Source organism: Tympanuchus pallidicinctus, unplaced genomic scaffold (assembly GCF_026119805.1).
Source record: "Tympanuchus pallidicinctus isolate F22 unplaced genomic scaffold, pur_lepc_1.0 scaffold1, whole genome shotgun sequence".
NCBI classification, from domain to species: domain Eukaryota; kingdom Metazoa; phylum Chordata; class Aves; order Galliformes; family Phasianidae; genus Tympanuchus; species Tympanuchus pallidicinctus.
Window position 1 is genome coordinate 54,379,761 of NW_026294618.1, and position 24,964 is coordinate 54,404,724.

General features: G+C 37.9%; 2 protein-coding genes across 4 annotated transcripts in view; both read right to left on the minus strand.

The window, feature by feature from the left end:
- Positions 1 to 1,008: 1,008 nt before the first annotated feature.
- Positions 1,009 to 11,166, minus strand: ALDH8A1 (aldehyde dehydrogenase 8 family member A1). The gene is made up of 7 exons (XM_052680768.1): positions 10,971 to 11,166; positions 6,499 to 6,646; positions 6,180 to 6,335; positions 4,584 to 4,733; positions 3,759 to 4,015; positions 2,814 to 2,975; positions 1,009 to 1,537 (listed from the first exon to the last, which is right to left on the minus strand). Exons 1-7 carry the CDS (start codon positions 11,106 to 11,108, stop codon positions 1,085 to 1,087), a joined length of 1,464 nt encoding a protein of 487 aa, XP_052536728.1. The 5' UTR covers positions 11,109 to 11,166; the 3' UTR covers positions 1,009 to 1,084.
- Positions 11,167 to 12,170: 1,004 nt separating this feature from the next.
- HBS1L (HBS1 like translational GTPase) overlaps positions 12,171 to 24,964 on the minus strand; it is a 64,720-nt gene continuing 51,926 nt past the window's right edge. For all 3 annotated transcript variants that reach the window (XM_052680719.1, XM_052680698.1, XM_052680709.1), the window contains 9 exons: positions 24,291 to 24,365; positions 23,436 to 23,553; positions 23,178 to 23,246; positions 19,941 to 20,045; positions 17,645 to 17,735; positions 15,969 to 16,077; positions 15,250 to 15,350; positions 14,184 to 14,328; positions 12,171 to 13,166 (listed from right to left, as the gene is read on the minus strand). In XM_052680719.1, coding sequence (XP_052536679.1) covers positions 13,155 to 13,166; positions 14,184 to 14,328; positions 15,250 to 15,350; positions 15,969 to 16,077; positions 17,645 to 17,735; positions 19,941 to 20,045; positions 23,178 to 23,246; positions 23,436 to 23,553; positions 24,291 to 24,365 — 825 coding nt within the window. In that variant the 3' untranslated portion in view covers positions 12,171 to 13,154. The remainder of the gene's footprint in view (positions 13,167 to 14,183; positions 14,329 to 15,249; positions 15,351 to 15,968; positions 16,078 to 17,644; positions 17,736 to 19,940; positions 20,046 to 23,177; positions 23,247 to 23,435; positions 23,554 to 24,290; positions 24,366 to 24,964) is intronic.

Genomic DNA, 24,964 nt, shown 5'->3' on the forward strand with positions numbered 1-24,964 from the left:
CACCTAGACTTACAAATTGTTTAAAAACGATCTGCTCTTGCTGAAAATTCCTGTCCCCCAAACTAATGAAGCATTTCAAAGTTTCTTTTGCTCTTTCAAAAGGATTTGTAAATAAAACAAAAGCAGAGTAACACATGCACTAATACAGTGGTTCATCCACAGCCTAGCAAAATGTGTGACTGAGGGTTTAAAAAACAAAAGCAGGTGTTCTACTGCCATCACATGGTCATGAAAATGCCTAAACAGAGCTGTAAAATGAAACCTTAGTGCTTCTTCAGAATACTAAGCCTATCATTCCAACTGCTAGTTCTCTTAAAAGTCACTTCCAGCCCCTCCTAATGAAGAATAATCTCTGTTCTGGACAAGTGTTCAAGAATGTGAAAAACATAATCACTGAGTCCTAGAAGTGACAAAAGGCTGTAATTTCAGAACAGTTAGGGAATAAGTGTCAGGATGTTTCAGCGACATAAAGTAAACCATGCAATAATTAAAATGCTTATTGCCTCTATATATCATGAGAATCTCATGACCCCCTAGTTCAATGCCACTTAAGAGATAAAAGGTACTGCCTCATGCATGTAGTGTGCTATAGCATCAGTCCTTGGCTGACATCGATGAAGCATAAAACAAATTGGTACATAGAACTTAATGGAATACTTATAATGGAAATAGGCTGATTCTCATTACAATATCAACTTCTCAATGTACTTCTATCTTGTCCCTCACAGTGACTCACCAACTACATGTACAGCTGTACATCATTTTTTCTCCAGTCTTTCTCCATAAAGCAGATTTTTGAGACCAGAATACTCTAAAAAAATCATACATGAGGGTAAGATACACAAGTGATCTGATTTAGGATAGGTTAATTGTGGAGATCACACCAATCATCTCATGTAATGAAAGGCTACATTCAATATTAGCATCTGGAGTGTGTGTTTGCAGCTGTCATTGATGTTTCTTGACAGACAGACATCCAAGGAAAAGATGAACTCAAAGCAGTCTGTATCCCAGAAAGCCATTTAATTTAAGGTAACACAAATTAGTAATTTATTTTACCCTGACATTTTTCAATTTATATATTTCAGTGCTTTATTGTGATGGTTTTGACTTCAGTAAAGAACTCATAAGAATCCTTTGCTCCCTCCCTTCCTATACCTGAGGCTTTCACTCCACCAAATGGCAGGTTCAGATCTCTAACAAGCCAGCAGTTGGTCCACACCATGCCAGACTGCAGCCTTCGTGCCACTCGGTGAACGCGTCCCACGTTGCTGGACCACACAGTGGCTGCAAGGCCATATTTCACACCATTGGCTCTTTCGATCACTTCATCTTCTGTATCAAATGCTACCACACATGTCACAGGACCAAAAATCTCTTCTTGCATGCAGCAAGATTCATCTTTGATTTCGGCAATAATGGTGGGCAACATGAAATAGCCTTTCTGGTTGCCAGCTGGGAGAGCCAAGGAATCCACTCCCTCTCCACACAGGATTTTGGCTCCTTCAGCCTTTGCTTTCTTCACATAGCTTCTCACCTGAGGAAAAAGCAGCAAAATATCATTTCTAAAGGATAACATTCAGAGAGCTCACTTCTCCAGTCTGGATAAATCCTCAGGAGTCCAGGAATACCCCCAACAGCATCACACTGCTCTTACTTCCCTTCTAATGGCAGAAGGGTATTCCCCAGCTTTTGATCCATTTCTATAAAAAGCCTAGCAGGCTTCACTATTGACCCTTGCTAGTAATCAATCTCAAAATGGCAGGACCCGTGGTAAAATCACAAGTGGTCCAAAAGCACTCCTCCCTTTTTCCAGTAGCTTGGTCAATTTGACATATCTTCCATGCCATGGTTCACTCATTACTTCAAGGGATCAGTAACATTTTCCTGCCCCATGGGCAGGCTTGGTGAATGTTTACATGGCACTAGGATGATGAAGCCATGAAGCCTATAGGAAATCTCATCAATAAGTAATTAAAACTGCTCCCATGGCTTCTGCTATCATATGCTGTACATAGAACATGCTGTTGGAACTTCTGCTGATCCAGAATCTTTGTTCTGTTTCTCTCTCTATAGAAATACCACAGAAATAGTACTGTGCTTCTTTCTCACTGTTTTTTTAAGCACATTTGTATTCTAGATACAGAAGTCCTCTATCGTGCCCAAGATGACCTCAAGCACTGGGTGTTTCTACCACTCTACAATAGGAACAGGCTGAAGAACTTGCTGAGGCCTCAAGAAGCACGACAGAGGGTTGGCTTTCTCCCTCAGTTTGTGGTTTTCCGGTTGCTTCTTGTTTACACTGATTGTATCAGTTTTGGGGTCCGAGCATCTGCCTTCTTGAACTGTGGCTGAGACCACAAAAAGTCATTGAAGCAGACATCACTGTGCATTGTCTCAGCTGTAACCTACACTCGTGCCATTTCAAATTCCTGCTAGCAGAGTATGCTAAGAGAGATATAAAAATAAGATTTTTACCTCAGTTGATTTTCTTAATAGGCAAATAAATGATCTCAGCAAATGCAATACTAACATAAGTGAAAACGTTGTTAAGCTGTAAGATTAGTCAGCATAAATTCAGGATTTTGAATTTTTCCACTTCAAATGAGAAAAAATAGCTTTTTAAATTACTTCCTGCATGGAGTTGATTCTTCCAGAGAAATCATGTGATCCCAAGCCACAGGCAACAGAAACTTTACCTAATGAAAACCTTATAATGGCTTTGAATCTTAATCCCACCCAGCATATACATGTAAAAACATTTTTTGTAACTCAACAAAAGATAAGATCAGAAAAACCTCATGTAATACTACCTTTTCTAGATGTTCTTTACTTATTAGTGCTCCCATGTCGACAGAAGGATCTGAGGGGTTCCCAACCTTCCACTTCTTAGTCTCCGCTACAAACCTCTTCACAAACTCACTGTATATCCCCCTCTGAACAAAGATCCTGGAGGTGCAAAGGCAGATCTCACCCTACCAAAACAAAACAAAAAAATCAGTTCATATTACATTGTATTACTCACCTGCATTAGGACCTGCTTCCCAGGATGAGAGTTGTGCCCCTGCATCCTGGGGAGTGGAAACAACATTCACCTACACAGCAAAGCAGGATTTTTCCCAGATCAAAAGGAAGAGAGAAGACAATACAGTAACAACAGTGTTGAACAGTCATTCACTAATGTAAGCAAATTTGGGTTTTTTTCATTAATAACACTCTACCTTCTCCAACATTTTTCATAGGAAATAAGATTTCCATTTTGGACTGATGCCTCTCTTCATTTCCTTAAAATGCCATGCTGATGCCATGCTATTTTTCTGAACCCTTGTCCTGATATAGTTTCATGGCTTTGGCAATCTCTCCTAAGGATGGGAACAGTAACACTGATAGAATTTACAGGGAATTTTCTAATTTATTTTCAGCAAATCAAGTTTTCCACTTAATTGCAGGGAGGAATTTAAAGCAATTGCTTCCTGGAGAAATAAAGGACACATTTATTGTAAGAGGGATAAGGATACTTTTTTTTTCCTAGCATCTGATGGAGAGCTATAGAAAGAGCACTTTCTTATTTTACTTCCCTGACTCTGGAATAACGTGCATATTCTCATATTTTTTCTGCTTGTAGTTCACTCACTACACAGAGCCTAAAAATAGACCTTGTCAGTTTAGGATTTGGAATCAAAGGTACGGACATGTGTGCCTTCACTAACATATGCACACCTCCTGCTGCAAGCACACAGTACAGAGGCAGGAGGCACCTGGTTGGCAAAGCTGGACCGCAGAGTTGTTGGGATGCACTGGCTCAAGTCGGCATCATCGAAGATGATTGCAGGGTTTTTGCCTCCCAGCTCCAGAGAAAGCTTTTTGCAGTGCGGAGCGCTCTTCTCCGTGATCCGCTGGGCTGTGAGTGTGCTTCCCGTGAAGGAGATGAGGGGCACGTCAGGATGGCAGACGAGGGCTTCTCCTGTCTTGGTGCCTGTCCCAAACACCACATTCACCACCCCGTGGGGCATCCCTCATGGAAAGAGAGGCACAAAGTGAGCACACCCTCCTCTTGCTCCGCAGGTTTCAGTTATCAACGTTTTATCTCTGGGCTTAGAAAATCACTAGAGACAAAGAGTGACCCTCAACATAGGTAGCATGGTCACAGGTTAAACAATAAAACCAATTCTACCCATCCGTCAATCTTGCCCAACATCCACCATCAGTAATCCAGTTTTCAGTCATTCAGCAACAGGGAAAAAACAGTTATCTTCTCATTTTCCAAATGGAATAAGAACTGGATCTCAGTCTTCTACGCTTTCATGATTCCTTTGCTGGCATTGTGGACATAGGAAACCCCCACAGGGAGGGCAGGAGTGGGAAGAGAAATACAGGAAGACTTTTCATAAGGAGACAGTGAAAAAAATCAAACAGGGAAATAGCTGAAGTTAGAGAGATGGAATAGTATGGTCACAAGGAGATCTTTTCACTCTCTAGTAAATTCATTTACAATAAACCATCTCACCCAAGTTTTTTGAGCATTCTGATTTCTGCAATGAAAATGTTGCAGCAAGTCCACCCTAATAAACGCAGGGATTTACCTGCTTTCTCCAAGAGTTTGCACATCATCCACGTTGTGACAGATGTCATCTCACTTGGCTTGGCAACTACGGTATTTCCACATGCAATGGCAGGAGCTATTTTCCAGGTCAACAAATAAAGTGGCAAATTCCAAGGACTGATTAAACCAGCTGCAAGAGAAAACCACAAAAGACAGGAGCACAGTTCACTGGGATACAAAACTCAATCCTCTCTTCAGCATTTACATATCAGTAACATATCAGTTCAGATTTTGGAAGGGAATTTGGCTATGGTTTGTATTTCTAAACAACTGTACAAGAATTTGCAGCTAGAATTCTTCAAAGGCAGATCATTTTAAAAGATCTGCACAAACAATGCTAAAGCTGACCTGCTGGACACTGAGTTTCACAGCTTCTCTGGAGCAGAAGCTTATATTCACAGCATGCTTTTCATGGTTTTCTAGGAACACTGGGGCAAGGCTAGCCATAAAAACCGTTCACATCAACTGCTCTGTGGTAATTTTCTGTGTCAGCAATCCAAAGTAACCTCAGTTAGCCCAGATGACTTGCTTTATGATACTGTCTAGAGATTTCTTCCCAATTTTAGTATTAAAAAGAGCATGCACAGCACACAATGCATATTTTTCTGTTTCCACAAAAAAACCAAACCAAACCAAAACAAAAAAACCCACAAAGCTGATATTTTGACAAATTGCTGAATTACTAGTTGTTTGTTTGGGTTGTTTTGTTTTGTTTTTTTTTCAGTAACTGTCTTTAATAATGCTCTTCCTTTACATATTGATTGCAAACGGCAAAAAGAAATCTGTAATTGTTAGATGTGTCTGTTTCAAAAGGCACAGAATTTTTTGCTGCTTGACACATCACATGTAGGAATGGAGCTTTGGACCTTGAAGAACTTCTGTCAGTAATTTTATCAGAAGTACTCATGATCTCCATTGGTCATAAAAACTTTTTAAAAGGCCCACTGACCTCACCGATTTTATCTTTTTTAATAATTCAGGCTTGAATTCGAAGCATTTATGCATAATGTTATGAACTACATAATAGTTGCATCCTTACTACTCCATCTCTCATAAATTCAGCACAGTTGTTTTATATCTGAACCGAGAGCAGCATCTAGTGGCACAGTTCAGCAATTCCCCTGCTAAAATGCAGCTGGGTGCTTCAGCCAAAATGCTGATCTGTGAGCTGCTGCTGCTTGGTCTTAGGTAAATTGATGCCCGGTGTAAGGGAAAAGTTCTTCACCCGAGGGCGGTGGTGAGCATGCAACAGGCTGCCCAGGGCGTTGGCCATGGCCCCATGCTGCTGGAGTTCAAACGAGCATTCGGACGGTGCTCTCAGAATAGGGTTTGGATTTGGGGCGGTCCTATGTGGACCCTGAGTTGGACTAAATTATTCTTCTGCGATTCTAGGCACATTTTAAGGCATCACATAAATGTTCTTTCTAAAAAGAAAAACAGCATAAGTGAATTCACGTGAAGTTTATCATGATTTAGCAAACCATGTAGTACATGACGTGACCCAGGAAAAATAAATGCTAGGTTTGGAAAAACTCCTCAGGCACTGCCCAGTTTTCCATGCTCTGGGAACACTGACCAACTCCCACAGGTGTCCGTGAGGTGTAATGCACACAGCCCATGCTTGCCATCTCGGTGCACTCTGTCGTATGATGAAGGATGGAAGAGGCAAAGAATCGGAAGTTGTATACTACCCGAGGGATGTCCACAGTTCTAGCAAACGTAATCGTTTTGCCTGAAACAAAATCAAACAAACTGCTGTGATATCAGGGGCAGAAAATAGCTCATCTAAACACCACTGCGCCAAAAGCTCACATATACCAAATATCTTGATCGTATCCTTCCATTCGAATACACATCAAGACACTATATTTGACATCAGTAGTTTAGATTTTTACCCTGATCCTTTGACTCTGCTTGAGCAAATGCTTCCAGGTCATGTTCAATCAGGTCTGCCAATTTGTTCAAGATCTGAGATCTTTCCCCTGGGCTTTTTGAGGACCAAATTGGGAATGCGTCTTTGGCTGCTCTGACTGCAGCTTCCACCTAAAAAATGCAAAAGATCAATGGTAAATATTAATGAAACACGTCAGAAAGGATGTCAAATGATCAGCAGACCTGCTTACATTTGAGAGATAATAATTCAAATCACGTTTTTGGAACCACTGAATCTCTCCAGAGATATGACTTCTTCATTTTAATCTTCTCAAGACACCATCCTTTAATTCAAGAAATACTATTGATAGTTTCTGTACTTGATATGGAATTTCACTGTACCTCTTGCATTTCTTCTCAATGGGTGGGCAACACTCCAGGCCTGGAGGAAATGCTAGACAAATCAATCAGTGCTAGCAAATGCCACTGGTCCAGCCCATGCAGAACCTTGTTTCTCATGAGGAGAAGTGCAAGCGCAAAAATCTCCTAGAACAAATGCAGTTCAGCCTAATGTCTACAGTTTGGTCATGCCAGAAAGGGCATCAGTGATTAAAATAATGGGTCTGGGAAGGAATAGACTGCGTGGTCCACTAACCTTTGACTTCCTCTCTCATCTCCCCCAGTTCATTCAAGCAAGGATTGAGAATATGTATACAAAAGAGCTGCTCAGAGGAAAAAAAAATAAGTCTTACCAGATTGCAGCTACCTAACCAAGTCCACAGATATTAAAAAATAATTATATGTGTTTATATTGATGCATACCTGTTTCACCAGCATTTTGCCTGAGACGCACATAACTTCTACATGGTCCTTCAGCCTGACTTTTCTGAACACTTGCAGAATACCAGCACTTTTCTAAAAGCAGACAAAGCTTCAAAGGATTAAAATTAAATAGAAGGATCTCTCCTCCATCAATCTCTTCCTCCAGACACCTGAAGGAAAATTACCTGGGCCTATTGATTGATAATCAGTTCCTTTTGGATGCTGTTCACCAGTCTCTCAAGATTACTAGGGTGGTTAGCAACACGTTTCTATATTTTAGTTAACAGCATTATTTCTCATTTTTTCTTCTTATGTATCATTTAATTGGTTGTATTGTCTAACCTGTGCACCAAGGTGGGCTTTTAGCCAAAGCTGTCTTGGTTGTCTTCCCATTATTTTTGCTCAAAAATTTCTTCAGCTCTGGGAAATGTACCCAAGTCAATAACTAGAAAAATGTTGATGGAACATAAAGCAAATGATTCCAGCTCTACTCATGCTGTCACAGCGCTGGCTCCTGTGCAATCACTGAGGATTTCTTTCTATCAATTCCACATAATTGATTTTCAAATTTGCTCCTTCAGATAATGATGGGTGTTACAAAAAACAAAGTAATTTATCAACACTCCAATGATGTTTTTACAAAACAGCATACAGAAGTTCAAACACAGGGAAATCCTGTTTCCTTCTTTTTTCTTCCCCCTCCTGCCCCTGCATTCACAAGAGAATTTACAGTCTCCTGAAATGAGGGTCAGAGCTTGAAGGACAGGGTGATAGTGGTATGGAGGCCAGTGGAAAATAAACCAGCTCACAAAGTCACACCTAGACTCTGGCCTTTTGGCAGAGTTTAACAACCAAACAGCTGGAGGAAGGCCAAAGCAGGTATGGGAAAGGGGAACTGCAGCTTCTTGAGTGAGCTGGGGGAGGAGGGCACCTACCCTGAAAAGATTCATCCCCTATGAAACAAAACCACCTCCATTAAGTTACTTGTTCTTCCACCCTCTCGTCATTAGGTGCCATTGTGGTGCTGCTTCTCATAAGAATCACAAGAATCACAAGAATCACAGGGTTGGAAACGACCTATAAGATCATCCAGTCCAACCGTCTCCTGTCACCATTGCCACCACTTGTACTAAACCATCTGTTCCCTCTTTTGTTGCCTGTACCCCCTGGTGCTGCTGTGCCCTAGGAAGGCTGATATGAAGTTCAAGTCATCTGCATTTTTAACCCTCCAGCAAGTTTAGAAGGAAGAGGAGGTTGCATCTTCATGGACAAGCAGAAAATTGGCAAAGGAAGGAATGAAGTGTCAGTGGACTGGTTTAAAAAAGCAAGAGGAAAACAAACAAGATGATCATAGAATCATTTGAGTTGGAAGTGTCCCTTAATGACCATGTGATCTAGTTTCCCTGGAAAAAACACCAACAAGTAGATTTAAATTGCTCAGAGCCCCCTCCTGCCTCACTCTGAATGTCTCCAGGGATGGGGCTTCACCACCTCACCAGGCAACCCGTGCCAGCATCTCACCACCCTTGCTGTAAATTTTTTTTTCCTTATACCCAGTCTAAATCTCTCCTCTTTCAGTTTGAGACCATTTCCTCTTGACTTATCACAAGAGACTCTGCTAAAGAGTCTGTTCCCTTTCTTATAGCCCCCCTTTAGATACTGAAAGGCTGCTCTGAGGTCTCCCTAATACAGAATAAATACAGAAGTAGTAAAAGGGAACAAGGGTTAAAACAGTTTAACTAGCAAAAACAAGTTGAGCCATGAAGAAGACATGCATAAAAATTCAACTATGAATTTGTGTCTGAAACACTTCCTTCTGCTTTCCTATTCTGCACAAGAATCACACAAAGAATACACAATCCAGAGCTACCATAAAAGCTACCATAAAAGATTGATACCAAAACACGTAAAATAGCCCTTGTGACACAACACCTGCATTCCTAGAGGATGAAGGAAAAGATGAAAATCCTTTTAAGAGAGATTTCTTTTTTTTAGAAGAGATTTTTGCCAGGTCCTACTAGCTCCCACCATCTTGCCTTTTGGGGATGTAGGGCACCTGCTCAAGCCTGTACTGCATTTTTTGATAAAAACTGGCTGAAAAGGTCCTTGCAGTCAGCCTGGTGTTGAATTCCAATATCAGAAACAGGTTTGCCTTTTGTTTCCACTGTTTTAAGTTTCCAATGAAACCAACCAAAAACACCAAGACGTTGAGCCTTGTTAGAAAACAGCATCAAGCTCTTCACTGAACCTGGACCTTGATGCTTATTTTACAGTCTCCAGATAACCTCTAAGTAGTTTGACTTCACTTTCTCCTGCAGCATATTCCACTAGTCATCAGTGGATGCCAGCTCTGCAAAGCCCAGTCTTTGATATAGCTGACTAAAGGCAGGAGCAAAGGACTTGTCAACTCCATACAACCCAAGCATTATGCACAGCATGACCCCAAAACTGAGAAGAGAGAAGCCATTGTTTCTCACACGTATCTGAACTCTTCTCCCATATCTACATCATGGTCAATAGCCTAATTTTGTTAAGTTGTTCAGGCATTCTCACGTCTCTCTCAATTTTATGATTCTGCAAGCGAATGAACAGGAAGATTTGCACCTGCACATCAAAGAGAAGTCTTTCCAGGCACAGTTTGGGCTGGCTGGAGCAAACTTACACAGATGTATTCTAGCAGACTGAACCTGTTACACTTTAACCCTTGGTCATGGGCATCTAGCAAATATTTACCCAATTGAAATTACAGTGCAAAGGTTTCTGATGAAAGAAGCAAAGAAATGTCTGCAGGACTGAAATGCAAATAAACAGCTACATAACAATAGCACTTCATTTAGAAAAAAAAAAAAAATCATTTGGAAAAATGAAGTTACTGTACACTACTTGTTGATGTTTTCCAAGTCTTTTACATCATCTAACATTTTCTAGTCGCTTTTCTTCCTGCCAAAACTGAAGCAGTATGCTAAGCACTTCTAGGCCCTTTATAAAGTGGCATCAGTGAAGCTGCAGCACCCCAATGAACGTTACATTGACATACAAGGGACGTTCATCCCACCAGAGAGCACAGGAGTAGGAAACATTACACTGATGCAAAAGGCAGACTGCTTCATGAGGAAATGTATGCCACCTCACCATCTTTATTTCATACCCAGCTGCTAATATCCAAGCCAGAAAGGTCTGAAGCTTTTTACCATAACACAGGGAAAGGGTCAGAATGCCCAATCCTTTCAAATGACAACTGTAAATGATCAAGACAAAAGGGCATAACATATTTACCTGTACACAGTACCACTAAGTTTATTCTATAAGAGGTCAATAACTCTTTTTCTCTCTCTTCCAGTGCTTACACTTAGTGCCAGTCTGAGCGTTACTGTTAACTTACGTGCAAGACACCCCTTGAAACAGCTCTACTGAAGGAACTGAATCTTGTTTGATTTACACTGGTTTATAACTCAGTCTATAAGTTTCTAATTGCAAAATGTAAAAATAAATAATAAAAATAACTATTTGCTGCAGCAGCAATCAATTACACAATGCTACAACACAATCAAGATCTTACTCATTTAAATCTTAAAAGTCTTTATCATTTTTCCAATCTCCTGCTTTCCAACCTCTCCCACTCACAACATGCATTTCACATTTTAATCTCTTTGTGCACTAGGACAGTACTCACCTCTTCTATGCCACTGTTTGGCACCCTGCAATAGACATCTCCTGTGGATGGGTTATAGGAATCTATGTAGGAGGAACAAGGAACAAATTTGCCAGCTATAAAGTTTTCCAGCACTAGCAGATCCTCTGAGTGAGCCATTGTTAGCAGCTTGCTTCATCAGTGATTTTTTTCCTAAGAGGTGCCAGTTCAGATTCATAGTTCAGTGCGTATTTGTACTGCAAGTCTGAACTCCTCCCCTCTCTCTCTGCCTTCCCTGCATTGCTCACTTGCAAGTCAGAGGGAACTACTGCAACAGCAGCAGGAACGTAGAGGAAAGGGTGGAAAAATGACCATTTCTGTGACTTACTTTCTCCTTGCTGCAAGAGTTAAAGCAGGGAGGCAGAATCAGCTAATATCTACGAGGAGAGTTCATTTTTCTCTGTAGGAAATAAGTTGCTGAAGAAAAATTTTCCCTCTATCAGTTTTTCAGGCTTCAGTCTGCAGAAATTCCTTTTGCAACAACTGCACAAAATAATTACCTCACTAAGGAACTGCTCCTTACTACCGATAAGCAAAAAGGCTTGGACTAATTTGTCTGCAGCTCGCTTGCTTCATCATCAGTATCTGCCCTCGTAACCTCCAAAACAATGGCTCTGCCATGGTTTTTATACTCAAGAAACTTATCTTTTTTCTACCAATATCCTCAAACCAAGCAATACAAATGAGAGGCCCTTTAGTTAAAAAAAGAACCACAAACATTGAGAAGCATGATCCTGTCCAGTGCAGGCACTCTGTGGCATGTTGTCAGAAATTCACTTTTTTTAGACAGGCAACAAGACACCTACTTTCATGTTTTCTTTCTTAAATATTCCAGTGGAAATATTTTACTACAGACAAACCTGTTACATATAATTAAGCTTTGCCTTAACTTCCCAGTAACAACTGTTTAAAATACATCTTTCTTTGAGAGAACACAAACTACCAAATGGCTCTGAGACCACATGCCATCTCCTTGCTCTCTGCCTTTAACCAAACCACTACATCTGTGCTAAAGAGCATTACATTATCACCAGGAGACTGTCAAAATCTCCATTTAGAGAGCTAGAAAAGAGCTAGCTTCAAATACCTAGAAAGCTTTTGAACATTAGACTACTGCTAAGTCTTAAAATTTCTTGTAAACCAAGGTACAAACAAATTTTGATTGAATAAAGTTGATACAGCTTTGTTGTCCAATATAGGCCATTTATTCATCAACCAGCTAGAGCCTCTGGTCAGCTACAGGCTTCAGTAAACAAAACAATCTAGTTTCATCAACATCCCGAGATTAAACACCACAGAAAAACACTGCATCTGGGTGAAAGAGATCCATGTGCACAGTAGCTCCACCAAGGAGCAACATATGAGAGAAAATTATTTTCACAGAATGGAGAAGTCACGTGTCCATTTTGCATTTTAAGTTTGCAAGTTCAAACTTATGAATCACAGAAAGCAAGGAAAAATTTATAATAACTTAGAAGTGTTTAAATAAAATAAAGATCAAAGAGTCAAGAATTATGCTCTAAGTTATTTTATTTTCTTACATTTTAAAAAATAAAATTAGCCAGAGTTGGCACAACTTCTACGACACAGCAAAAGAAACTTCTTTTTTCTTTTAAATAAATTTAGGGACAGGAAAAAAAATCCTGGTACAACACTACATGCCATTCTCTTGAGCCCAAAGTAAATAGTTCGTTTTACCCTGAATATGCGTTCAACTCAAACCTCAAAATATATTAGACCAATAAAGTTACTTTACTGAATTAATGTGCAGCAAAAAAAAGCAGATCAAAGAAAATATGTAAACAATTTATGTCTAGAAAAAGTTTGCTTCATGATGATTCATCACTTTTTTCCCCCCCCAGTTCAACTTTCTAATATTTTTCCATCAGGCTCTTTAACGGGTAAATTCCACATGGAGCAATACTTGGACTCTTCTGATCAGTGAGTGCAACATCAGCAATTTCTTGTCAGTTGGCATCTTGTTATGCAGTGGGAAAGACTGATGAAAGGTTCCCTCAAAAGTCTAATTCAAACTAACTTTTGTGACCATCTCCTTCCCCCCAGTAAATTGCACTTGTTCCTTCAGCTGAAGTAACTGGATTCTTAAACAGAAGTCTGGACATCTGATTGCATTTTGGTTGGATTGTGGAAGTCCAGGCACCGTTGTCATTCTTTAATCTAAAAATCAAATAGAAAAAAATGGTGAAAAATGAAGTACTAACTGTAAAATTATCACAGCTTTTTCCAATGTGATTATTCATGGGGAAAAAAAAAAAAAAAGGAAAAAAATTCCTTTTGCTCTGAATATCTCTGGAAAAAGATTACAAGGACTAAAACAGTAATACTCAAAGAAAGAGTTTAGTAATTCCCAATTCTAGAAATACTGGACATCATAGGTCTAAACAACTTCACTTAATTCAAGTTACATTTAAGCAAAAAGATCAAAGCCCTAAATCTGGATTCAATTTACAACCGTATACCATTAAAGCATCATAATTCACAGAGCCTTTGATAGATCAGAGAGAAGCCAGAAATTTTCAAGCTCTAATAACAAGTTTTTACATTAAGTCACTCAGCTTCACATCTCAGTACCATAACTTTGTTAGTATTTCTTAATTTCTCTCCCTCGGGTCTAGAATTAGGAGCTTAAATTCTAAATCAAAGATCATAGCAATACTTTTAAAATGTCAGATAAAGGTCATTTGTATTTTTCTGCTCTTAATAGAAAGTAAAGCATTTATATTTAACCCCATGCCTCCACTTACTTTCCACTTGATTGGAAAAAATCTGTAGGCATTGATAAGAATAACAACATACAACTACCTTCAGTGCTAACAGACTAAGACAGGAGACACAAACTTGCCATAGTAAAAATGGCCAATAGTTCTTATTTAAAAATCTATTATTCTTATTTTAAAATAAAATCTATTTCCAGTATATTTATACAGTCAATTAAGTTTCAGAAAGACTGATACTAAAAACAGTGTTATTTTTAACTGGTGAGAGGGGACAAAAAGTATAAATTTCAGAAGTTCGCATTTTCCTTGCAGCTTGCTAAAGCATTGTCTCTTTTTCAGTGAAATAAATTCCATTTTTAGGCTAAAAGGCATAAAATCAAACATAAAAACTAAATGCTATATGAAAGTAAACACCATTCCTTTACATTATAGAAATTCCACTGTAACAACACCATACCTCTGTGATAACTCCTGCAGCAATAGTGGAACCACCATAGCGTAACATAAACCTCCCAAGCTCTTTAAAATCTTTATACAGCTCTACAGCAACTGGCCTTTGAGTTTCTAGTTCTATTAAAGCATTCTGTCCTTTAGAAAGGAACCTGAAAGTAAATGAGCAGAAAAATATAACAAATGTATACCTATACAAATGAAAAAGAGAACAGTGAGTAATTGGAAAAAAAATGAACTTATAAAGCTCAAAATATGATGATCAAGCTTGATTTAAAATATAACCCAAGGCACCAGACTGAAAACTCACTTGCCTGGAGCACAGCTTTCTAAAAGGTATCTGACCTTTCTCTAAAAACTTCTACAGAATGTCACCCACCACAGTACCCAGAAAATTGTTTACAAATGAATTATCCCATTAACTCCCAGCTTTCACATCTAACAGAAATCAGCCTTGTTTCAAACCCAAGTCCCCACAACCTAGGAGCCAATCCATTACTCTATAGACACCTTTCCCTAACCCTAACCCTATCCTATTACCTTTCAGTAAGTCTCAGTCATGCCATTTCTGGAAAATGATTATTTTAATTATTTGTTTGCCAATAACATCTCTATCCAAATACAGCTTTCAAATAACAAAAGGGACATTCCTATAGGTTAACTTGTATGAGGTGGTTCTGTTTGATTCTGACTGACTATGTAGCAGAATTCACAGTAACCCATTTCCACTATTACACCAATTTCATAAGAAGAAATGAGATAATGTAAAAAATAGGTATATCTTTTAAGCACAGGGCTAGTGATTTGGGATTCGTTCTCAGTTCTGCAACTGATCTTATGCAAGTCATTTTATTTCTCAGGTCCTCACTCCTCACTAAGTGGAAACAATTTTTTAATTCATAAAGCACTCTGAAATCTAAGCATGAAACCAGCTAAAATAATGGAAGCTTTTTTTTTTTTATGTCCTTATAAACATATTATTGCTTTATAATAGAACTTGCTTGATACAACACACTTTAATTTAAACTCAGCCCATTTTTTCAATATAATCATTAAGTATTCAGAAGACTTACTTAGGTTTTTTCTTTGTCACTTCACCAGTGCTTTTGTGCAGGACGCTCAACAATCTTCTAATAGTAGCAGGTTCACTTACTGTTTGATAGTGTAACAGCACCTAAAATACAGTTTCCTTTTATTAAATCTTGTAAAATAATCAGAAATCCTAGGTGTTAGTACTCAAAAACACATAGCTCTTTTAAGATTGATTTTTTTTAAACAAATGTTTCTAAAACTTCTCCCTTAAGAGTCCCCACTTCACATTCAGTAACTGTTTTTATTTCCTAAGCTTTGTGATCTCTGCCAATATAACAAAAAGTTCATGTATTATTTAATTGCAAATACATTTTTCACTCTTAAGCGTTTAGTTTGTGCCATGTCTATGTACTTCTGTAGTATTAACCACGTTTTGTTGTTGTTGTTTTCAAGGTATCTTATAACTCAGTGCATCATTATATTCCTAACAGGGTATGGGCTTTCAAATGAACAACCTAGCCTGACTCCATGCTGGAATGCATTCTCCAAAACGGCCTAGCTAGGCATCAGAAGCAAGATGCACGAGCAACCACAGCAGCATCTTACATCCTCTTCAAGTTGCAGCAGAATTAGTTTTCCTTTGAGGGAGGGAAAAACATCTGGATACTAAATGACTCTTTACATTAGACATGTGGGAAAGCATATGGAGAGGAAAAACCCTGAGCAACTTGAAATGGAAATAACTTTCAGAGAGACTTACAGGGAATCCTTTGGTGACTGGAATCTCAATATTGAAGATGAGAATCCGAGCTCTGAATCGAGTGCAAACTTTAACAGGTTCCTTGGGATCACAAAACACACAGCCAACACTACAGAAAAAGAGAACAAAAGTTCTTACTTTAACACATATGCGTAATATGATATGTCATATATACGATATAAAAAGTTTAATTGCCATTCTAAAAAAAACCACCATGTTTAAGACATGTAAAGCAAAGACAATAACATTTAATAACAGCCAGGAAAAAAAAAAAATCAGGAATATCTTATTAAAACCTAAAACCCAAGTAATTTCTATACGATGTCTACGCTGCTTAATGGATATGCATGACGAGATCTGTCTAGTTCAATGAACAATTACATCCACTGCTAATCAGTTTCTAAAAATGTCATCGTTTCCTGTGTGTAGGTACTTTGAAGAATTAGACTTTCATTCAGAGATCGTTCCAAATCAACAGCACAAAATACTGCAGGGAATCCAAAACGGCAGTGCCTCGGTAATTTAACTAGTTTGTGGACAGATTAACATAGCGATCAGGAGTCTCAAAACTCTCTCAGGAACATTTACATCCAAAAAGCTCTACTTATAATAAACTGAGTCACAAGAAAGCCGATGCTCATTACAAGTCATTAAGGTAGACCAGACAGCTTTCTCATGCAGCTGTCGTCAGACAGCTAAAATGAAAGTTAATCCCTCCCCCATCCAAAAAAAGACCAGAAAGAGTGAGCTGTGTGATTAACCCTACACATAAGAAGTAATCAAATTTCACCAAAATCAAGAAGACTTAAAACCTGCACCCCTTCTTGACAAATCTAGTACATCTTCAGAAGAGAAATGACATCAAAGTGATGAACTGCATCAAGCCTTCATTCAATAAGTAAATTTTACTCTCCATTTAATAACTACATACCCCACAGAAATGTGTTTTTTTCTTTAGAAACAAAGCCTAAATTTGCAAAACTATCCAGGCATTTTCCAAGCAGTAGTTTGGAAAGTTCACGCCTTTTCAATGTAATAGAGCAGTACAGATTACAGACCCAATTATCTAGCTTGAATAACAATTGTTACTTCCCTAAAAACTTGAGGCTAATGCTCAGCACAAAACCTACATACTGAAATAGAAACAAAGCCATTTACTCTGTCTCCTTGAATTACATCAAAAGAAAAAAATATACAGGGTCAGCAAAGCATTTGCCATGAGATAAAGTGACTGAACATGTTGAACAAGAAACTCAACATCAATTTCGCTTATCCAGCTTTACTTATTGGCATGCAATGGCAGTTGTTTGGATGCATTCTGTTAGAAAAATTTTGACAAGCTCTTCAAAAACATCTTTTTCATTTAGCAGGAAGAATTCACTCAATTCAGTAATTAAGATATCTAAGGAGAAGTCTTCAGGAAAAAAGCTTAGAAGGTTGCTAGTGTCAGCACAAAGCATAACAGCTAACAGCATTCTTCTGAGGCTGCCGTTGTACTTAAAGCAGATGTTTCCAACGTTTGTTCGTGCAAGCCAGGTGATAGGCATCACTTCGGTTTTAAATATCCTGGTAGCCACATCATTCTTCAAGTAAACCGCTGATTGTTAAGTGTAATAGTTATAAAGCTTTTCATTAAAAACAAACCGTTACTTAGACTGAAACTTAGTTCTGCTCACTTGATTTTGATGATATCCATGCCGGTCAAAGTGAGACTAACGTGATCTCCTGCTGCAGCCCAATCAACCGGTTCATCGTGAAGTGTGATTCCTGGAAATGAGTAAGAACAGAACCGCACAGTGAAGTACCTAGGTTCTGAGTTACAAACAAACACCTCTGTTTGGGCCATTTGTGCTTCATCAACCATTACTCATCAATTTTCAGTATGAATGGGTTGAGAGTAAAAGCTTTTTAACTGAGAACACTGAGGAAGCTTTTTTTTTTTTTTTTTTTTTTAAATTTCTTGCTAAGGACTCTCTATTCTCTAACCCCACCCTGCACAACAACATGGCTTTATATAAGCCATAAGAGAGGCCCTGGCACTTGTCACATAGCGCAGATGACGCAGTCCTGAAAATGCCGTAGTACTGAAAATCTCCGTGTCTGCCCCACCCATCCTTTGAGGCACATGCACACCCCAGACCGCATCTTTCATGTACTTTAATGGTACTATGTCAACTTTCATTTACCTTAAGTGGGTTTGCTAACTCTTTCATAAAAAAAGCGTAACAGATTGCCTTCCATTCACGACATCGCGTCTATTAGAAAGCATCGTTTGAAGTAATTTTATTCCTATCTTCATGTATTCTAAATGCTTTAAAAGTTATCCTGCTAAGTAGGTGAGTATAAGACTAATTTTTCCCCGATTAAAATTCTGAACTTTCCAGTGGAAACCAAGAATTATATTGCTCAGAAAAAAACTTTAAACAATTACTGCATACATCTATAGGATCTACTTCTATTTCACTTCAGACTGTTTATATATTTGCAAATCTGTTCCCAAACCTTTTGCCAAAGCCATGTCAGGAAGTATCATTGAGCTACAAGTATGTTAAGTACTGCTTTCTAAATAGTTCTGTAATTGTTACCTATGTATGTGCCATTCTCACAAAATGATTAAATCAAGTTCAGCCTCTCGAAAATGAAAAACTCATTCTATTGTGCACACTATATATAGTTAACGTATTATAGCAAATTACATAATCTTTTCTTCACATTAAATGTAAATAATACATTCAGATTAGATGTTAGGAAAATATTCTTTACTCAGACGGTGGCGAGGCACTGGCATTGCTGCCCAGAGAAGGTGTGGGCTTCTCCATCCTTGGAGATGCTCAAGATCAGGTCAGATGGAGCCCTGGGCAGCCTGAACTGGAGGTAGCAGCCCACAGCAGGAGGTTGGAACTGAGTGGTCTCTAAGGACCCTTTCAACCCAAGCCATTCTCTGATTCCATGATTAATTAACTTACACTCTCAATTTTCACTCAGTGTTTCAGACATATGAGAGACAGTACACAAGGGAACCATAGGATTGTACATAGAGTAGGGTGTTCTCAAACTGAATGTGACAAAAAAAGACATCTTTTTCCCTGCCTCTTCCCTCGCTCTCAAAACAAAGGATTGACTACAGCAGTTCATCATCATAATTTGTGTGTCATCCATGCTACTGTAATGTTCTTGTGCATTGCTAACAATGTGTGTACAATAGTACAAACATGCACACTGAAGAGCTTCTCAAAGTAAAACCAAGAAAGCTAGTTTTGGAACAGAGCACAATAGTTGTACTGACATGTTGCTGAATTCAGATTAAATAGTTAAGACACTGAAGCCTATGCATTTATTTCAAGGTCATATTTTTTAACTCATTGGTGTATGCTCAACAATCCTGTTTCAGGAACAGAAAACTAAAACAGCTTAATAACCAATGTCTTGACTTAGCAATTCCTCCTTTCAGAGATGAAATGTATTCAAGATTAAATCCAATTTTCTTGTATTTTGTTGGTGCTTAAGACATTTACATCCTGAAAGTTTGTATATTAATGAAAGGATCAGTGACAAATCTCATGAAAAAGCAGCACAGACATAATTCTCAAGTTTTTTCACATCTTAATAATTCCTAACAGTTACACTGCACAGTAAACCTGAATATTCTTGTACTGCATTTTTAAATAGATATATATGTATTGTTGCAATTCAGAAGATTCTTTTTTAATAGTTCATAAAACAAAGTCAGGAGGCCATAACACTTGGAATATCTGATAGAGCAAAAAAAGGCTAAAAAAAAAAAAAAAAAAGATTTCACATACTCTTCACAGACATATTTATACAGATACAGTCACATCTAAAGAAATTCGTTTTATGCTTTCACATTTTATGTTTGACAGTTAGTATCAGTTTGACAGTCTGTTACCATTTCAGTAACTGCTTCTAAGCCCAGTATTGACCTGAAAGTAAACACGCTTCTGAAGACTGTACCTTTTGCAGTGCAAGTTTCATTGGGAGGCATTGCCAGAAGTCGTTCTCCAACTTGAATATAGCCAGCTTCTATTTTTCCAGTCACACAGAATCCTGATCCTTGGTCTGCAATAAACACAGTAACAATTTGAAGCAATTTCTTAAGGTCAATTTCCCATCACAAGTTACCCCTTCGGAAACACACAGATAAGCCTGTAATATCATAAAGACTTTTTCCCTATCAGAGAGTTCAGTACTTGCAAGACAGCCAGCTGTGCATCATTGTGAAAATGAAACTTTCAATTCAAAACCTCTAGATCTTATGTTTTTCAGAACTAAGGAGAAATATCCTTCTTTAAACAACTGTAGGAGCATGAAGAAATACTTTTTAGTTTTGCAGTATTAGATTAAGCCCCTTCATTTCTAGGGATTTTATTTAATTCATGATTTTCTAATTACAGATAAAAAATATACTACAGTCATAACAATTTTCATACACACAGGTGCAACTTCCTATACCATTTACTGTTCAACTGAGTCAGAGCTCTACATGCTCTGTTTGCATATTTCATTTACTCCTAGAAAAATCAATAAATTATTTGGTCCTATTTAACATCAGGAGTCCTTATAATTGCATATGACTTAATTATTTCTAAGTAGAAGATATGCAATTTATTTTAATTCTTGAATGCCCACATCCCTAACTGATACCCTGCTCACTACTTGAACAATTCATTTTAAAAAGAGGTGCCACACACGCGCATGTACAAATATACACCTTAAGAAATGCCTCTCTCCCACAGCAAATGCTTACGGATATATTAAAAAAGAATCATCTGAAGTGATTCTACATAGACAACACAAACAACAAATATATATATTTTGGTGAATATCAGAAGGCAGTAATCAGCAAACATTAATATTTTTTCTACCACATTAGTCTTGAGTCTTATACCTCCAATACTTCGTTTTGCATTCATAACTGTTATTGATGAATGTTTCCATCCAGCTAGCTGGAAAACTATTACCAGTATGTCTGTGAGCTAATCTCCCCTCTACTCATGCTGGCAAACAAGATGGACACAGTCAGTTAACAGATGACATAGGATGTCAAAAGAATAGAAACCTGGAGAAGTAGATAGCTGTTAGAAAAGTATCCACATATTACGGTACATAAGCTATCTCAACACTGTGCCAAAAAGAACCTAAAGCTAGCTCAGTAAGCACATGCAGACAATCACAATAATGAACTGGTTCCTGGTTCCCAGCTATCTCCAAGCAGAATCAAAAAACAACTCTCTCACTACATCACCTGCTCTGCCTTGGTAGGCCAGTATGCTGTTTGAAGCCTCGTGCATGCTGACTTCTTTTTGAAAAGTGCCCAATTCCTTCACTTCCCCATGAGATCAGTGCAAGTACAAAAATGCATAGTAGTGGACAGAATTGGGCCATAAAAAAGGGCTTGATTTCTGCACATCATGCTAGTTAGGTTCTGCCATTGAAAGGATTAGGCCTCTTGGCAATCAACGCTTTTCTCAAGTCAGATCAAGTCATACCCTATAATGAGCTCAGTGAGGACACATGTTGCAGTGAAGGCAAATGTGTTTTCAGACAGCTCTTGTCAGGAGATAGCTTGCCTGGAGAGAACATTAGGAGGTCTATGGAGGTCAGTAAAACCAGGCCGAGGTAGATGAAACACACGCATTACAGCCTCAATAAAGAAAGGGGATTTCCAAGCTGCATAAGAGTGAACTCAGCGCTCTCACTTTTTACACAGTTCTGCTCAGTTCAAAGTGCAGGAGAAGCAGGACTGCTTCTCCTGCATATGCACGCACGTTGGAATAGAGCTGAGAATAACTGTTGCTTCTGCAGTGGTGTCTGCAGTTACTTCCTCTAATGGCATCCAAATTAATTAAGTTCTGATATCACATGTTTAAAAAAAAGAAAAAACCCACAACCTAAAAAGCACCTAAAAGGCCACATTCATAAATGAACCCTGTATTTGTAAATTGAGTTTATTTCCAAAACCATTGTTGGTTTGCTTACTTTAACAAAAATCAATCTCTCTTCCAGAGAGCAGATTTAATCTAAATTGTTCATTTAGTGAAACATCACTCAACACAAAAATGATTATTGCAACAAAATATTATTATGAAAGATCTCAATCAAAAATTCCAAAAAAACAAGTTCACAAATTGAATGTAACTATATTGAAAACCTTAAACATGAAATCTGTGGTAAGGCACCAGGGCAAATTCTCATGCAGTGTTTCAATATTTAGTATTATGGCTTCAGCATGCTAAGTAGGCTATCCCAAGGCATTCATAACAAGTAGTATTTTCTCAAAGACCCAAATCAGAACACCTCAGAATAGATTTTTCCAATTACAGCCAGTATTTCAACCTGGTTTGTTCATATCTCCCCTACAAACAACCTATACCTAAATTCGAATTTTCTTTTAAAATACTGAACTAAATAATATGTGATTTAAAAGATTTTTTCATGCTGCCATTTGGTTTGCAACATTTCTGAAGGAACCTGCTCAGAGTTTCAAATTAGATATGTTGTATATCTTACTTTTAATACATTTTCTAAATTATTTCTAAATGTAAATATATTTAACTCTGAAAATATTAAGTTTATCGCGAAAATCTTAGCTGCTCACAGCATTCCATTTTCTTCAGGCCATGGCAACAAAAACTGGTTATAGTTACTGGCTGTCCATATTTATTGTAGTGATAATGAGCTTGGAGCCTCTCAGTTTATCCTTGGCTGGCTACAAAGCTTCACCAACCCACCCCCTTTCTTCTACTCCCTCCCCAGGCTTTATATAAAATAAAAAAAATTAACATAAAAGAAACAAGTCACACTTTTTTTTGTTTTTTTAAATTTAAATTAAATCTAGGACTGAAAAATAAAAGGCTTAGAAATTGTACTTGCAAAGACAGAGAAGCAGTACTCTAGGGAACAAAACTCTGTTTGGAAAAGAAAGGCTCCCAGATACTGTCACACAGAACCATCAACTCATTACATAACTAGCTAGGAAGTCACCTAGATTCTTCCTCAATTTTTTTCCAATAGGTTTCTCCTTCAGTGATGATGAAAATATCAAAAAGAACAATACTTACATTACTATTCCTGTTCAAATCCACTGATAGACAAAAAGCTCCTATTTTAACATCTATTTTTACATCTCTTTTCAACAGTAGTTTTAAATAATGGTGTCATTCTGGTGAAAACATTAGAAAAATAACCAACCTTTAAAAACATCAGCAACACACAATCTGAACGGTTTGTCCACTGATCTTTGCGGTGGCTTGAAAGAATCTGCAAAAAAATTGGTAAGACCTTTTAGAATATCTGTATTTAAAAAACTCTCTCAACAACTTCTCACTTGGAAATTAATCAACCACATTGCATTCCAAAGACTTTGTCTCACATCTTCCCCAAAATAAATATTTTGAGAAGCACATGACTGAGCCATATTTGTTTCTAAATGAGAAAAACTGCACTCACCAATCTGCTCTAACAAACACTTCCCTTGATACCATTTTGTGAGGTCACTTGACTGACTTCTCGTGACTAAATTTTCACCACCAAGACCACTTGTTGGAATATAAGCCACATCACATTCCTGATTATGAAAATAAACAGAAGTTAATCAGACATTGTTAAAAGCCCCTTCTAGCAAAAGCAAAGGATGCATTTTTCAATATTACACCTCTAAGCTTTACTTTGTATTTCCCATAAAGACAGGTTACTTGGTGAATCCATTTCCTTTCTGTTTATCTTTCCTAGTCACAGCGCTCCAGCAAGGAGTTAAGATAACAACATTAACAACTAGAAACTGATTTCAGATAACAAACTCCAACTTCATATCAGACAGGCACGCTTTAGCCTGAGCTGCTGTTCTACGCATAACGATTTCAGGAAGGCTGCAACCAGTTCAAATAGATAGCAGTTTGAACTGAGGAAATGGTAGAAATAGAATTGAGAATGGCAAATAGAGTGTTCTTTTAGTTCATAATCCTTGCCAAGACCTGCTCTAATACAAAATCATCTACTGTAATTCATATAACACTGAACATTTCAGCAATCCCTCATCTACTCTGCTTTTAGAAAACAATTCCAAGAGACTACAATGCGAGTGCCCCAAAGATTCAACAGGCCTAAGAAAAGATGAGTATTAAAAAAAACTGACTAACCTTACAAAAGGGTCAGAGAACACGCTAGCAGGAAGAAAAGGAATGTGCAATAATACATGCACATATGACCAGCAAAAAAGTGATACAAAATAACCTGACCACAACAACCACTCATCCTACCCAAATGCCTGAACAAAGCAATGAAGACCTCAGAAGTGTATGTTACCTTAAAGCCAGCTTGTTTAAGAAACTGGCCAAGCTTACTGGTAATTTCCTGGAATCTTTCTTGTTGCCAATTGACCTAAAATAGAAACAGATTGTGATAGTAAATTGTAGATTTCTAACACCTTAAACAACAGTTGCATGTCATTTAAGTCTGTAGTACCAATTGGGCTTCTCACACACAGCACCTGCAGATGTTGTAAATACAAGATTTCCAGGTGGGTTAATAGTTGAATACGTAAGAGCAAACAAACACATTAACAAATAGTGACAACAGTCAACACAAATTTGCATGCGATTCTAGTTTGATTAGTCCTTGAACAGCATCTAATTCTTCCCTTTTTTTGCTTTCCTTTTTTTTTAAACGTTCACACAAAATTTAGATTCATGAAGATCGTATATCACAGCAATAATCTAAAACACAGCAAGTAATATGTAACACACTTTACAGATTTAAATAAAGCTCTTGGACTTGACCTGACTGACCACCAAGGTGCCCTTACAGATGCCACTGGATTAGCACCTTAGTCCAAATTTTCACACCTCTATTCATTTTAAATTTAAATACTATCTTTCTAGTGTGCTTTGAAAATATACTCAAACAGAAAATTAGTGTATAGCCTAAATAAAAGACTAAGGGCTGAAAATCAAAGAAAGAAAACAGCAATTTCACTATTA